General features: G+C 42.6%; 1 protein-coding gene across 2 annotated transcripts in view; it reads left to right on the plus strand.

The window, feature by feature from the left end:
• Positions 1–14,227, plus strand: part of LYPLA2 (lysophospholipase 2) — a 105,418-nt gene that overhangs the window by 15,987 nt on the left and 75,204 nt on the right. For both annotated transcript variants that reach the window (XM_078680811.1, XM_078680810.1), the window contains exons 2-4: positions 1,857–1,960; positions 2,857–2,888; positions 6,120–6,185. In XM_078680811.1, the coding sequence (XP_078536937.1) occupies positions 1,883–1,960; positions 2,857–2,888; positions 6,120–6,185 (176 nt within the window). In that variant the 5' untranslated portion in view covers positions 1,857–1,882. The remainder of the gene's footprint in view (positions 1–1,856; positions 1,961–2,856; positions 2,889–6,119; positions 6,186–14,227) is intronic.

The raw sequence follows: 14,227 nt of genomic DNA on the forward strand, positions 1-14,227 counted from the left end.
GGGAGTTCTGGTAAAGTGTGATGTTCTTATAGATCATTCTGCTTGGTGATGGCCTGTGCGTATTTTGGGTATTGGCAGGAACGGGGGTACCATGTGGTGGTCTTTTGAGTATTGTTGTTTTATAAAATTATAATACTGCTTTGTTAGTCACAGAAATTGTTACATTCTACATTTTCTCTTAATCCGCCCATGGACCATCAACAAGAATTAAATTGCAATATATACGTGATGCACCAGGGTTTACTCACCCAATCCTTACTTATGCTCACAGTCCGCGTGCAGTAATAACAGTATAAAGAATCATACAGAATGAGGAAACAAAAGCCCTATAACATTGCACAGCAGTGACTGGTGACGGATTTCGCTCTAAACATTGAGGTTACCAAACCATTAATTATCCATTTTGCAGGACCGGGTGACCGCCCATCATTCAGGGGTTATTTGAACGGTGTAGGAGGGGGCCCCACTGCTTAGCAATATCTGACTCTCCTGAGCAGGGGTGTCTGGACTATCCCACATCTCTGCATGTGGCAAAGAGGTGTTTGGTTGTGTTCTTTGTGTATTATCATTTCCGGCTCTAGTTGCGAGTCTGGCATTCTCAGCATGTATTGTACTGTAGTGTAATTGCATTTAGACAGCGCTTACTTCCTCTGACGAGGCGTTGAAGCGCTTTTTTGGCGAGTAGCATGCTACTCTGGAACCCATAAAGGATTAGTGGTGAATTAGCATAGTGAAATATGAAATTTGAGACGTGGACATGTTAGTTTATTTTGATTGAAAAGGATAGTGGAGGGATAGAAGAGTGAAGGATTTAGACTTTTTTTGTGTTTTGTTTTGGAGGTCATAGCAGTAGTTCGGAGGAGGCTTGGGATGAGTAAAAAGGGATGTGGAGGGGAAGATTTTAGAAAGGCTTGTATTGGGGGATCGGTATAGTAAAAGAGGTGTCAGATGATGCAAGGAGGGGTAGAGTAGGTGAGTCTAGAAAGGGGTATTTTGGGGATCATAGTAGTGGTGTGGGGTTTGGGATAAATGAGAGAGTGGGTGTAGAGGATATATTGATAGAGGTATAGTATGAGAAATAGGGTAGTGCAAGAGTAGTAGAAAGAAGATTGAGATGAGTCAGAAAGTAGTAGTAGAAGATATTTTGAGAGCGGTCTAGGGTGAGAAATAGGGTAGGGCATTGGATATGCTGAATTAAAAGAAAGTAATACATATATAGATCCATAAGTACATGGAAAGTATGTAGATGCATAAAGGAGGCAAGTATATGTAGATTAGAGATATTGATAGAAGTATAGGATGAGAAATATGGTAGTGCATTGAATGTGCTATTTTAGGAGAAAAGTAATTTATAGATCCAAGTACATGGAAGGTATATATATGCATAAAGGAAGTAATAGGTCTATAGATTAAAGATGAGATAAACTCTGGTTTTCAAGTGTTGTAGCTAAAAATGTATTTTATTTATTTTTTGGCAACATATTTATTCAACACGTTTATACAAGCAAGTTTGCGTATGGTGCTTATGTGTCCCCAGTACTCTAAATTATTTTCATACAACTTTCTTCCGCCACTCCCACATGTTTGAAAGCCATGTATTGAATTCTTTTGAGCATTGTTAGAAGTGCGGGTGTTCATGTTCAGGGCAGTTACGGGTGTACAGGGGTAAAAGTCTTTAGTTTTTGGGCAATTAGTAGAGTTTGGTAATAGTTTGTAACCTTTCCAGTGATGGTGTTGTGGGCAGATGTGGAGGGGTAGGATGGTGATGTTGAGAGCGGAAGTGGAAGTCTAGCAAGGTGTTGCTCATAAATCGCAGCTCAAAGTTCTGCTGAATGTATATACATTTTTTTTGGCAGGTACCACGTGTCAACCCCCTCATTGTATGTGCGGTAACAACATGTCTGTGCCTCTCCTCGCCGATGCGGTCACTGTCTCTGGCACAGAGCGGGAAACAGCAGCAGTAAGTTTGGCTCTTAGCTTCTGTAGATGTTCATGACTGTCAGAACTTCAGCAAACCGTTCTACAGACTGGTGGGGTGGGTTGGGGGGGGGGAGTATTCAGATATGCATTGAATGTTTTTGATGTATGCTGATCTGGGAAGACCGATGGACTGTAGCCTAAAACAGATAAACAATTTAAGTGGCTTCAAAATGGTGGCAGCCTTGTCACTGTACTGGCCTGCAAGTCCAATGGGAAGTTTCATTTTGGACATAGTACCACAGCTTTGTTTACCTCGTCTCCCAGTGTGATACAGCGAAGAGGCAGCCTAAATGGGGAAAAACTTTGCTGCACGTATGATTAAACAAGTGGAACTGCAGACCATTGGGTGAAATATTATATTGAATATACTGCGAGGTGAAGTACAGTGGACATCCAGTCTTGTTGACAGTAGCCTAGATGTGTATATTGGGTGACATTGGTTCTCACGTGCTGCACAACCTCTCTATAATGTGATTCTTGCTCATTTCCTTTTAAGTAGACTGTATAAAGGTGGCATTTGTTCTCCTTCTGTATGACTACTGGATTTATTGAGTACTATGTTATGCATTTCTGAACCCTCTACTGTGACAGGTCTATCCAGTTTAGTTGGAAATCTACTACTGGTCCAAACCTGAAAGTAATACAACTATGTTTCATTGGGGCAAGAACACTTCTTGTAACTCTGATTGGGGGAAGGCTGGCTGCCATTCACTAGGTGGGACAACAAATTTTGTCTGTGTACAGAATGTTTGCCTCATGGAAGCAATGCATCTTAAACAAAATTAGTGATTATGCACACCTGTATCATCCCCACCAACTTTGGCTTTGAATACTTCACTCTTCTCAGTATATTTGTTTTGCTTCTTTAATCACCAGGTAATATTCTTACATGGATTGGGCGACACCGGGTAAGTGTTTGATATATATATTTTTATATGTTCTCTAAACAATGAGACTTTTTCAATCTTCTGTGCTGAGAACACTGGATGCATTCACAAGACTTCTCCTTAACCCATTGGATAGAGTTATGCTCTATATGTTTAAACAAAATACTGTTAAAATAATTTGGTCTACTGTGCTGTGTATCTTTGTACCCTATGCTTCTTTTTCAGTCACCTTTGTGACTTTCATAGAGCTGCCACTGTGTTAAGCACCTGTTGTCAAAATTTCTGCATTGAAATGAAGGGTATTTAATCTGAATGTATTCCATCAACAGTGGCAGTTGAATTCCTTTTTCAATGTTGCTTATTGTGATTTATAGTTGTTTTCCTGGTTCTTCAAAGTTCTGAATGAGTGTCTAGAACCTCATTTGTACTGAGGACATGTGGAAGTCTTTTGAATATTGAGAAAAGTACAGTCATGAGCAATCGAAACAAAGCATCGTCCACTGACATAATACATCATCTCCTAAAATCAAGAATCACATGGTGCGCTGTCATCTAAAACTAAGGAGTGATATGCAGCACTGTTTGAAACTAAGAAGTGTTGTCATGGATATAAGTTATATAATCACGAAACTGACATCTGTGCATCAGATTTGTGAATATGGGCTAAGCTGGGCTAACACAAGCATATTAGGACACTCTGCAGCTTTTAGTGTTTGGGCACTGACAATAGTTTAGCCAGCAGATGATCTCCGTAGCTCTGTCGATGTTATACAGGGGTGTAGAATTTTATAACAAATTTACATGACTAACAGAAGGCATGTTTCAGAAATCTATTTGTCTCCTAAAAAAGAAATCCTATAGTTTCTTTTAGTGCCATGCAGTGACAAATTATGGCAGTGCCCTCATTATACCAGAGGTTTGATTATCTCTGATGAAAACTGGGATCATATTATATATAACAGGGTTCGGATTCTAGTAAGGCTTTGAATTTGTCATCTTTCTGCATATCTACATATAGTGACTGGAAGTAGGCGAGAAACTGTTGTTTCATGGTTGAATGCAGCAGATAATTGATATGGAGGGCTTTGTTACATTTTAAGACAACCCCCCCTTTCTATTCATCAGGTGGAGAGCAGGCACCTTGAATGGGCAGTAACTTCCCAAGTAGAGGAAATTGTCCATGCCATGGGATGTAATTGCCTTTAATAGAAGGCCCACTGTGCTTGTTGGAAAGAGGTTGAGCCTAACTTGATAGGTAGAAAGCTGCCATCTCAAGAAATCTCTTTCGTGGGTGCTTAGAGAAGAACACTTGATACTTGAAGGCGCTAACCATCTGGAATTGAATATCTTTAGCATCTTCAGATGTAAAGATGGTGCTTTGTTACTGTGTGAACAGGGCCATGATTTGTAGAGGCACATTCTGCCCTTTTGTGATTGTGGTATAAGAGGAAGTACAGTCAAGGTATTTTTAGAAGGATTGTGTTTTACATTCGGTTTGAAGACCAGGAATGTCTACCAAGCAGAGTAATAGTACATTCTATAAGGGATAAATTACTACTTCAGCACCCATCAGTAACACAGCTCTCAAAGCTAACTATAAAGTACTATTTGTAACTTCCTCTGTATGATTCGCAGGTATGTTGGCTAAGAGAAGTCCAAAAGGAGTTGACTATTCTAAATAATAATACCATAGACAAGTTGTTTCTCTTCTGTCCCAGTCTAATCCCTGCTTTGTATTATGTTCTAAAAGTATGTCAATCTAGAATATATGAAAAATAGAGAATTAGTAACTCACCTGCTGTCATTCACATTTTCCATAGCATATGATTCAACACTCCTAAAATCTGTTAAAGTGTCACTGGGAAAACAGTGTCAATTTGTGATTCATGGAATTTTAAGTGGCCCCTGAAGACTGAATGTAGAGTACTCGTCCTTCATGGACTGTACAAATGTTAGTCGAGTGTCGGAATGACTACATAAGTAAAACCTCTAAAGTGAAAAAATAAATCAGGTGGTCATCAGGTAGGTGCTGGGGAATAATTAACCATTATTTACAAAATGAAAAGCACCAAATGTATTAAAAAACTTAAATTAAGCACCTTGACTAACCAGCGCATCCCATGAACTAAAGCAAAACCATGTCCTATCCAGGAAACTTCTACAATATACAAATCTGCAAGGGTCGGGGGTGGACACCGTCGTGCCAGCAGTATGCAAAGAATGAGCAGTATGCATAGTAGAAGCTCCAGTATCCCATGGCATTGGAGACACAGATTGCCATGGATGCCTATCATAGGCTAGTGGTAAGGTTCTTTAAGAAAGGAACACGGTCAGGAAGAGGTAACGCACGCGAGGCACATTCACGTTCTCTCTTACATAACAGAAAAACATACACACTCCACACACAACATCTTTTGCTGTAGATTTCACTGAAGCACACCTGGGGCTGTATTACAGAAGTGCCCGGGAGTGCAACAGGTGTTCGCACCCATTTTGTGCGTCACCATGGCACTTTGATATTACAGAAGTGGCTGCAGCTGCTTATGTGGCCCTTTCTGTAATACAGATAGTGCTGGTGCACATAAAGCGACAGCGCTATTACTATGCCGTGTTCCCTCATTTGCATGGGGGCGTGGCCCCAAGCAAATGGGGTCATCCCCTTGCCTCCGCCTTATTATAGACACAACACAGGCACAGAGGCAACTGAGCATCAGAAGGCACACTGACAGTTCACCAACTTAAAAGTGGCACACTGTCAGTGTGCACCCTGATGGCAGCTCTCTTGAAGGGGGTTTGATGGGACCCCTCCCCCCGAGGCATCCCATTGCATCCAGTTGTAGTCACTCTGCACCCGCCTGCAAAGTAATCTCTCTCCCTTCTTTAAAGTGCATGTTGATGCCGCCCGCACAGTGAAACATGGAGTGACTGCTTCAAATTTGCTCCATTTTTCATTTAAATGAGAATTTGGGTACTTCTGTGATGATATGGCTGGAGAACCAGTAAAGTGGTCTTCTTCTTTGCCTTCATCAAGCTCCTGGATCTTTTAAAGCCATTTTTAAAGGAGAGAGGAGCATCACATGATATAACTTGGCATCAATGGGCAGGCATGAGTACTTTGTACGGCTCTTATTTTTAAGGTCTTATGCTTCTCTCTTTTCTGTCAAGTCCCTGGTCTTCTGTCCTTCACTGATTTTAGGATTTTCTATGTCAATGTTACCAGACAGTGTTGTGAATTGATCTTTTTCTCCTCAGGCACGGCTGGGCTGAAGCAATGTCTGCAATTCGACTGCCCTATGTGAAGTATATATGTCCTCATGCGTAAGTATGTCTCTGACACCAAATATGAGCTTGAGTGCTGCCCATAAACAAAGTGGAATCCACTCAAGGTGGTGGTGATCCTCAAAGTGATGGGGAGACACACAGTGTTGTTTAAATGCCCCTCACACACCAACAGGCCCCTTGGTGTCATGCTTCATCATCGGGGCCTTCGCACCCCTCTACGGGATGCGGCGTGCTACGACTCGCGGATACGCAGGAGCACTTTGAAGTGAACTATGTGTGGGGGTGTGTGTATATAGATGTGAGTGAGGTGAGGTGAAAAAAGTGAAAGGTTAAAAAATACCTGGCACGTGGGAAGAAAAATTATTTAATTTAATCCCCGGCTGGTATTACTAAAAGAAGTGCAGGGCGTGGTTAGATAGATACGAGTTAAGGTATCAAAAACCACTAGTAGAGTGTCAACATGTTTCGGAGGTCACAGCCTCCTTCTTCAGGACAAGGGTTGTGCACTTACCCTCCCCTTACTCACATGCAAAATGTAAAAGTGTATTAAAAAATTAACAAAATTACCACAATGTGTAATATTCCTAACAGTGTTTTATAGTGTTAGCGAATGCAGTTGCGCCCAGTTGGCGAAGAACCTGTGGAAAGAAATGCATAGATAAATACATGCATATGTCACAGACAGGTCACTGGAGAAGAAGAAACCTTCTCTGAGTGTCACCAGGTCAACCAAAAATAATGGGACCCTGTGAGGAAAAGAAAAAACACACAAGTGGACATACCAGTACTGAAACACACACATATATACAAAACACAGAATTACTCTCTGCTCTGATGGAAAGAGAGCACTTGATAAAAAGGAGAAAGTCTTACTTAGAGTTCTACAGTATAAGACCTCATGAGCCTAAGCGTGTATTGGGGATCACTCCTTCCTGCTCAGGAAAAACCTAGAAATAAACTAGGTTCAGTTGGAAAAAAAGGCAAAATATTCAATCTACCAGACTACAGGGAAATGCTACTCCTTTGTCACCCATAGACTCACGGTTACTGCATTGGCAAATCGCCTGCCTTCCCTCAACGCGGCTCCGATGAAGTGAGCCTGTGTAGCGTCAGGGCCCTTATATATACTGTCCCTCATAGTAATTGGCGATGGTAAATTGGTTAATTGGAATCGGTGTATGCCCAAATTCGGAACAAGGAATCACAGCAGGTCCGGTGTTGCGCTCACGGTGAACGCTATTGGCGCGCATGCGCACAACACCCTGTCTCATGCGCATGCGCGGCACAGCTGTGGGAGCCCCTTCCCATCTTTATTTTCACTTTTGGGCGTACCTAGACACACATACAAAAACACGTGAGTTCCATAAAACCTTCCTGCTCTCCTCACCTCACCTAAGTAAGACTTTCTCCTTTTTATCAAGTGCTCTCTTTCCATCAGAGCAGAGAGTAATTCTGTGTTTTGTATATATGTGTGTGTTTCAGTACTGGTATGTCCACTTGTGTGTTTTTTCTTTTCCTCACAGGGTCCCATTATTTTTGGTTGACCTGGTGACACTCAGAGAAGGTTTCTTCTTCTCCAGTGACCTGTCTGTGACATATGCATGTATTTATCTATGCATTTCTTTCCACAGGTTCTTCGCCAACTGGGCGCAACTGCATTCGCTAACACTATAAAACACTGTTAGGAATATTACACATTGTGGTAATTTTGTTAATTTTTTAATACACTTTTACATTTTGCATGTGAGTAAGGGGAGGGTAAGTGCACAACCCTTGTCCTGAAGAAGGAGGCTGTGACCTCCGAAACATGTTGACACTCTACTAGTGGTTTTTGATACCTTAACTCGTATCTATCTAACCACGCCCTGCACTTCTTTTAGTAATACCAGCCGGGGATTAAATTAAATAATTTTTCTTCCCACGTGCCAGGTATTTTTTAACCTTTCACTTTTTTCACCTCACCTCACTCACATCTATATACACACACCCCCACACATAGTTCACTTCAAAGTGCTCCTGCGTATCCGCGAGTCGTAGCACGCCGCATCCCGTAGAGGGGTGCGAAGGCCCCGATGATGAAGCATGACACCAAGGGGCCTGTTGGTGTGTGAGGGGCATTTAAACAACACTGTGTGTCTCCCCATCACTTTGAGGATCACCACCACCTTGAGTGGATTCCACTTTGTTTATGTATACGTTCAGGGAGACTGAATCCACTGACTCTCTCTCTCCCCCCTTCTGTTATATTTCGTGTATTGACAGCGCACAGCTGTATATATAAGGGCCCTGACGCTACACAGGCTCACTTCATCGGAGCCGCGTTGAGGGAAGGCAGGCGATTTGCCAATGCAGTAACCGTGAGTCTATGGGTGACAAAGGAGTAGCATTTCCCTGTAGTCTGGTAGATTGAATATTTTGCCTTTTTTTCCAACTGAACCTAGTTTATTTCTAGGTTTTTCCTGAGCAGGAAGGAGTGATCCCCAATACACGCTTAGGCTCATGAGGTCTTATACTGTAGAACTCTAAGTAAGACTTTCTCCTTTTTATCAAGTGCTCTCTTTCCATCAGAGCAGAGAGTAATTCTGTGTTTTGTATATATGTGTGTGTTTCAGTACTGGTATGTCCACTTGTGTGTTTTTTCTTTTCCTCACAGGGTCCCATTATTTTTGGTTGACCTGGTGACACTCAGAGAAGGTTTCTTCTTCTCCAGTGACCTGTCTGTGACATATGCATGTATTTATCTATGCATTTCTTTCCACAGGTTCTTCGCCAACTGGGCGCAACTGCATTCGCTAACACTATAAAACACTGTTAGGAATATTACACATTGTGGTAATTTTGTTAATTTTTTAATACACTTTTACATTTTGCATGTGAGTAAGGGGAGGGTAAGTGCACAACCCTTGTCCTGAAGAAGGAGGCTGTGACCTCCGAAACATGTTGACACTCTACTAGTGGTTTTTGATACCTTAACTCGTATCTATCTAACCACGCCCTGCACTTCTTTTAGTAATACCAGCCGGGGATTAAATTAAATAATTTTTCTTCCCACGTGCCAGGTATTTTTTAACCTTTCACTTTTTTCACCTCACCTCACTCACATCTATATACACACACCCCCACACATAGTTCACTTCAAAGTGCTCCTGCGTATCCGCGAGTCGTAGCACGCCGCATCCCGTAGAGGGGTGCGAAGGCCCCGATGATGAAGCATGACACCAAGGGGCCTGTTGGTGTGTGAGGGGCATTTAAACAACACTGTGTGTCTCCCCATCACTTTGAGGATCACCACCACCTTGAGTGGATTCCACTTTGTTTATGTATACGTTCAGGGAGACTGAATCCACTGACTCTCTCTCTCCCCCCTTCTGTTATATTTCTTGAGTGCTGCCCTCCATTTCAATTTACTGAGCCATATCCTTTCTTAGCAACAGTTTTGTTTTTTTACATACTGCATCCACAAGTTCTCCGTCTGCTGCCTATTCATAGATACTGCACTTTTGATCAACTATATGTTGTTTTACTCACTGTGGCAGGTGGATCTGCAGCTGCTGCCCCTAGCAATGATTACTTTGCACACTGATTCTAGTTTTCTAGCAGCTGGCCTCTCGGAGATGCTCTGCTCTCAGTATCTGTTAGGACAGTGAAAGACATTCCCAAGGCACAATGTGCATGATCCTATCAAAAACTATTTCAGTGTTGCAGGGCTCGACAAATCTAAAAAATCTTACTTGACCTGCAGGTCGAGTGAGTAGACTTTTCTACTCGACCTAACAGCAATGCACTCGACCCACAAATTGATCGCATATGAATTTATTTCAAAAAATGTGGGCCTAAACTTACTTTTTTGGGGGAAACAGGGGGTGAATCAGCAGTTACACAATCTGCACAATCCGCACCTTAGAGGTGATGGTGACACTTTCTCACGAGCAAAATCAAGCAATGAAGGTGAGGGAAACATACAAATATTCACAAATTACAGCATAGTACATTCCCACAATGTTCTAATGCAACTTGCATAAATTAAGCAGTATTATTATAAACTCTGGGAAGACATTTAATTTCCTTTGTACCTTCAGATAACTGACAAAAGTACAGACGTTTAAGTGCAAGTATATAAACCCTACGCTGCAACACAAACAGCCAAACCAACCTCTCCACATGCGCTTCATCCAGGAAAAGCGAACCTTTTTTAAACAGTTTGTATGGGCACAGCATGCACTGTAAACAAATTGCACAGACTAATGCAACAACCCAAAAAGGAAAATCCTTAATAATTAAGCATGCCCTGTGAACGATGCAGAATGATGTGCATCAGAGAAAAAGCGTCCCTCATTGGCATTGGACATGACCACATGCAAAATAAGGCAAGAGTCACCCTGGGTAGAATGTGCCAGAGGAGGAACCATCTAAAGAAATCAGCAGGACTCCAAGTTATCTATATTATTTTTGGGGAAAAAATTAAGTCTCTAGTAAGTCAAGAGCAAGGGTCTCAAACATTTTCTATAATAAGAGCTGCTGAAATATTATCCCACGCACTAATATTTCTTGTGATGTAACAGTTACTATATCAGTCAAGATTACATAATAGTGGCCCCCTCATGCAAGATTTTGTTAGCAGTGATCAACTCAGTGAATCGGGCAGGGTAGCCAGCACAATTGTAAATAAAAAAGGCTTAACAAATTTGGAACATCTGCAACGCCACTGGCCCCAGGGTAATGAGTAATAAATCGCCACAAAGCTGTATTATTTCACTCGTTAGATATAAATATAGCTGGAAAATATCTATCCCATGAGTTCAGAAAATGCACACATTTGTATCTTCACTACATGCTTTCCAGTTCTAGATATTAATTCAACCTAGCAAAACCTTTAATTGACACAATGATTACAATCAATTTGTGATTGATGTACAACTGAAAAGAAATGAATTCTTGGTCTGACTAACTACTTGCACAGCAGGTACCCACAAATCTAAGAGGAGTCTACCAGGGCACCGGAATTCGCTTACATATTAAATAACACAGATCGTATGTGTAAAATCAACTGAAACATATTACAGCAAACAGATATTGGGTCTTAACCAACTGGGTAAATATTCAGAGGTCTTTATTGTGCACTCTTGGAAGAAAGATAATGTTGATTATGGTAATAAACCTGTCGCACAAAGGTTTAGATGGTAAACATTTGTGGATAGAGCCTCTGCTGCTGGAAAAAGCGCTTTGCCATAATTACTGTGCAGCCCAAGCATCGTGAAGAGATTAGGAAATAGTAAAAACGCACAGGCAAAATGCAGCATGAGAAACCAAAACGCTTTCAAGAAGAACAAATAAAAAGTCGGTCAAAATGCACGACGTTCCGTTAAACAGAGGGGGGTTCTTATCGGGTTGAGGGAGATGAATATGTAAGAGCGCCTAGTCTGCATTAGTTCCAACTCTCGTGCCTTTCAATGTCACAGTGTTCAGACAGAGGATCATTATTAAATGGCAGTGTTCCGAAGGACTCTATCTGTGTCGCATTAGTCAGAGAAACATTACTCCTAGGTATTATGAGTCAGCGGTCTGATCTGATTCCACAGCACAGCGTTTCGATGGACATTACTCCATAGCACTATATTATTTCTTTATGGCGCAATCTTTGTATTTGTATTTTCTGAGAAGTGTTCGTTACAGCAGCATTCCACCTCGGATTGTATTCTCTTCGAGTAGTATGCCTAGCGCAGCCCCTTTATACTGTACCTTAATTAAGGATACCGAATGGTAACGATTGAGCGCGTAACCACTAGGGAGAACACAATAGGTCCCCATCACTATCACATAGCACCCTTGCCCCTCGAATTGAGTCACTTAGCCGAATAGAGCACATTCTAGTTACATGAGTATATGATGCACGTGAATCAAAACAATGTACGTTTAATCTCAGTTCCCCACACTATTTACATGAGTATATCAATTCATGAGCGTATTCAACTGCCCTAAGTTCTCAAAATCAGATAAATATATGAACCTCGTGGCATTCGCTATTCAATAGCTGTTGTGGTGCATGCTGGACCTAATAATTAAGGAGCAACAGGCGGAAAATAAACTATGCGCAAATGGGTAACATTTCAGTGTGTTTTAGTCTGCTGTTAATGGGCTTCAAAATGTGAAGTAGAGTTACGGGGGAGGAAAGTAAGGTATGGGGGGAAGTTGTGGTGGCGAAGGAAACCGAGAAATGTATAACGGAGCAGCGTGGACTTTCATGATTCAAGAAGGCATTAGGGAGAGGTTGGGTTACAGGTATAGAAAGTTTTGGTGCACCTCTGCAAGTCAAGTCAAATCGCCCTGCACTCCGTCCCGACTCAGGACTCCACCGAAGAGAGCACGTGGTGGCGTGCTACGTCACTGCTGCTCTTTAAGCAGCACAGAGCTGGGGCAGGCCAGGGCCGTCATTGGTTGCTCTTTCGCGCGCTACCAGATTGACGGCCCTGGGACCCACAGAAACAATAGGCAGCGCACCACACCACCACCACTAAGTTAGGTGGTGCATGCATGCTGCCCCCTAAAGCCTTCACCGCGCACCGCACCACCACCACTATGCTAGGTGGTGCGTGCACTCGTTGCCGTCGTCGTATCATGCTGCCCCCTAGAGCCTTCACATGCTACTGCACCACTGCCAGATAGCACTCGCCAGGCCGGTCAAGTAGGCCTTGAAACCGACTCGCCCTTCGGGAAAATCACTCGAATTTGCGAGCGGTCGAGTACATTTGTCGACCCCTGTGGTGGTGACTATTTTGATAAGTGCAGCTATCGGGAAGAGTCTCCCTTTCAGGTGGCAGTTGGTGATCGGGTTACATGGTTGTAATATAGTTACCAGTTGTAATGTGTCAAAGAGCATTGAAGTACAAGGGAGGCCACGTAGTGATAACACATTTTGCGAAAAAAAGGTTGTGCACCTCAGGAGGTACAATGTTCTCCTGAACTCTCTTGAGATCTCACTCATGTTTTCACAAATTAATCGGATAATGGTGTCATCATTTGTTAGTACAAGATGGAGAATTGCATGTTTGATGGTAATTCCACATGTATTATTTTCTGCTACTATTGGAAGTTATTCAAAAGGGGGTGGTGATGGACAGAGTATCTGAATTAAGCAGAACACTCCTACCCAGTCAAAAGATCAGGGCTTGATCCATCACCGTTTTTTAGCTCACTGCACCATCCCAGTTCTGAACCTGGCTATATGCAAATTAGTCTGACCCTGGCCCAGTGCATCATGGGAACAGGGCAGACCAAACTACCAAGCCAATTCTTTACTGGAAAGGAAACAAGCTTCCAGGGACCGGTTTCTGGCATTACAGCCGTCTTCGGCCCGGCTTGCTTGAATCCTGATGGTGCAGTGAGCAAGGGACTCACATCTGAGCATACCCTTCCACACTTGTGGTGGCCAAAACGATTCAAAAGGGGGTGGTGATGGACAGAGTATCTGAATTAAGCAGAACACTCCTACCCAGTCAAAAGATCAGGGCTTGATCCATCACCGTTTTTTAGCTCACTGCACCATCCCAGTTCAGAACCTGGCAATATGCAAATTAGTCTGACCCTGGCTTGAGCTAAATAACAGTGATGGATCAAGCCCTGATCTTTGGACTGGGTAAGAGTGGTCTGCTTAATTCAGACACTCTGTTCATCACCACCCCCTTTTCTGAATCGTTTTTGGCCACTATAGGTGTAGCAGGGTATACTCAGACATGAGTCCCTTGCTCACTGCTCCATCAGGATTCAAGCAAGCCGGGCCGATGAGGCTGAAATGCCAGAAACCGGTCCCCGGTAGCTTGTATCCTTTCTGGTGAAGAATTGGCTTGGTAGTTTGGTCTGCCCTGTTCCCATGATGCACTGGGCCAGGTACAGACTAATTTGCATATAGCCAGGTTCTGAGCTGGGATGGGGCAGTGAGCTAAATAACAGTGATGGATCAAGCCCTGATCTTTGGACTGGGTAAGAGTGGTCTGCTTAATTCAGACACTCTGTTCATCACCACCCCCTTTTCTGAATCACTATTGGAAGTTAGCATTTCCATTATTGGATTTAGCCTGAAG

Source organism: Lissotriton helveticus, chromosome 3_1 (genome assembly GCF_964261635.1).
Source record: "Lissotriton helveticus chromosome 3_1, aLisHel1.1, whole genome shotgun sequence".
NCBI classification, from domain to species: domain Eukaryota; kingdom Metazoa; phylum Chordata; class Amphibia; order Caudata; family Salamandridae; genus Lissotriton; species Lissotriton helveticus.